At 51.8% G+C, this 2,746-nt stretch overlaps 1 protein-coding gene across 1 annotated transcript; it reads left to right on the forward strand.

Moving 5' to 3' along the window:
- Positions 1–314: 314 nt before the first annotated feature.
- BEX4 (brain expressed X-linked 4) lies at positions 315–2,423 on the forward strand. Its single transcript, XM_032757342.2, has 3 exons — positions 315–449; positions 893–971; positions 1,358–2,423. The coding sequence occupies exon 3, from the start codon at positions 1,363–1,365 to the stop codon at positions 1,723–1,725; it is 363 nt and encodes a 120-aa protein (XP_032613233.1). The 5' UTR covers positions 315–449; positions 893–971; positions 1,358–1,362; the 3' UTR covers positions 1,726–2,423.
- Positions 2,424–2,746: the final 323 nt, after the last annotated feature.

A 2,746-nucleotide genomic window follows, 5' to 3' on the forward strand; every position in this document is an offset into this window, starting at 1 on the left:
TGCGCCCGGGTCCTGGTTGGGAGATGTGGGGAAAATCCTGGGAGCCCAGGACAGGGAGAGGCAAGTCCCCACAGAAGTGGGAATGGCCAACAGCTCCCTGAGAAGACAGCTTCCTTCTTGGGGAGGCAGAGGAAGTCCCAAGAATACACAAAGACAGGAGAATGGAAGGGCTGGCCAGGCTGGAGATACTAAAAGAGACTCCGGATGAGGATAAGGGCTGGCCTGAAAGCCCCGCCTGACTCCGGGCTGCAGGAGGGGGCGTGGGACGGGGGCGGAGCCGTTGGCGATGACAACAGCCCCACGTGACCGGCCAACACTGAGTCTTGTCTCGCTCTGGCGTCAGAGCCATCGTCGCTCGTTCCCTTCTCGGCGGTGGTACCTGCTCCCGGTGGCCCTGAGTACGTGTGGGCCAGGGGCGGCCGCGAAAGTAGGAAGCGGAGGGGGAGCAGGTAAGGGATCCGGAGGGGGTCCCTGGGGTTGGTGTGGGGGAGTGGCTCCGGCCTGCGGATGCCCCACCCCAGGGGAGCCGTGCGGAGACGCAATCGGTCCGCGATGCAGCCCCAGGGCCCCGCCGCTGGCCCGCGAGCCTTCCTTGAGCGGAGAGGTGCCCGGCCCCCAGGGAGCCGGCGGTCCTGGGGCTACGACCCTTCGGAAACACCTGCTTCCGCCACCAGCGCAAGCTTTTCCGACACCCCTACCCCGCCCTTCTTGGTGCAGAAAATGGTGGTCAGCTTGCGGGGTTGGGCGGCTGAGGCGAGGGGCGAGGGCGGCGAGGAGGGCCAGGGCCCCGGCCCGGGCCCGGGGCGGGGCAGGGAAGGGGCCTGATGGCGGTAGGTCCTAGCTAGCGTTCTGCTGCAGCAGCCCCCACTTCCCCCACCCCGGCCGTCTGCAGGTCTGCGGGGCTAAGTGTTGCCGCGGAGCACCTCGCGTCAAGAATCGGGAGGAGGAGGAGACTGCAAGGATAGGCCCAGGTCGGTGCGAGGGACGGTGGTGAGGTGGGGGCCGGAACGTGAGGAAAGCCCAGTCTGAGACACCTATCCATTCCTTCACCCTCGCCCCTCTCTACCCCGTGCAACCCTCCCCTTCCCACACCCCATCCTCGTCCTCCATTTTGCTGCCTGCAAAAGCCTGGAGATGGATCTACAGGCAAAATGGTGGGCTTTGTGGGAGGGAGGGGCTCGGATTGGGGGCACCCCACAGGGCATACTGGCTTCTCAGGTGGAAAAAAATGAAATGTTAAGGAGTATAAAGTCAAGTCCAGGGCTCTGAATTTTAAAAGGTGCCTAGTAGGGCCTCTGTCCTCAGTGCTTATCAGTCCACCAAGAATTCGGCCCATTTTCTCTCTCTTGTCTCCTAGGAGTAATGGAGTCCAAAGAGGAACTAGCGGCAAACAATCTCAACGGGGAAAATGCCCAACAAGAAAACGAAGGAGGGGAGCAGGCCCCCACGAAGAATGAAGAAGAATCCCGCCATCTGGGAGGGGGTGAAGGCCAGAAGCCTGGAGGAAATATCAGGCGGGGGCGAGTTAGGCGACTTGTCCCTAATTTTCGATGGGCCATACCTAATAGGCATATTGAGCACAATGAAGCCAGAGATGATGTAGAAAGATTTGTAGGGCAGATGATGGAAATCAAGAGAAAGACTAGGGAACAGCAGATGAGGCACTATATGCGCTTCCAAACTCCTGAACCTGACAACCATTATGACTTTTGCCTCATACCTTGAATCCTAAAAGTTTTTGCTGAGGTTAATGTGAACACTGCTTTACAAGCTTGTATTTTTGTGATTTACTTTTTCTGTAAGCCTTTTGGTGTTTCCACTTACCAGTTTCTAATGGAAATTAGAATTCTAATTGAATATTGTTTTGTCTCAGCCTAAAAGTTATGGTCAGCATGGCAATTCACCTATTTTAGGAAAAATACTCTTTTCATAATATGAAATGCATAAAGCAGTTGAAAAAGCAGTCTGTATTCCATCATCTTCCTCTTTCATTCCAGTCCTTATTTTTTGTAAATATTACTTTTCCTCCTCCGGCTACCTGGACTCAAACTCTCAGTTGTCTTTGACAATTTGTTTCTTGTCCCTGACCAAAAAAGAATGATCATACCCAGAATTCAATGTTTGATATTTTAAGAATGTATGTTCTAGTGGTTTTCAGAGTGAGTCTACCATCTGTATAAAAACACCTTGGGGGCAGGGGCATTTAAAAATGTGGGACCTATTGTCCAGACTCACAGAGTGGGGCTCCAGAATCTCCATTTTTAACAAACTCTCTTAAGTAATTCTGATGTGTACCAAAATCAGTGCCATTGGTGTGTGTGTATGTAACTATATAGATGTGTGTGTATGTAACTATATAGATGTGTGTGTGTGTGTATAATGTGTCATAACCGTAAACAATAAAGAAACAATATCAAGATGAATCTGACTTTGATGGGCAAGTAATTAAAAAAGAAAAGTGTGAGACCTTAAAATAAGACTGATGATTATAGGAGTGGTAGGGACAGTGGCAAAGTTATTCACTGTGCAAAACAAAACATGCCTGAAGGTCACAGCCTGAGGAACTCAATTCATCACCCCTGTCAGCAGAATCACATCCAGGATCTCATTTTATTCTTAGAACAACCTATAAAATCTGTATTGTTATTCCACTTTTACAGATGAGGTCACTGGGGCTTAGAGATGTTAAGTACCAAGGCTAACCCCTGCTGAATATTTTGGGGGTGGGGGAATCCAGCCTGGGCCA

The sequence above is a fragment of the Hylobates moloch genome, unplaced genomic scaffold (assembly GCF_009828535.3).
Source record: "Hylobates moloch isolate HMO894 unplaced genomic scaffold, HMol_V3 SCAFFOLD_7, whole genome shotgun sequence".
Classification (NCBI taxonomy): Eukaryota; Metazoa; Chordata; class Mammalia; order Primates; family Hylobatidae; genus Hylobates; species Hylobates moloch.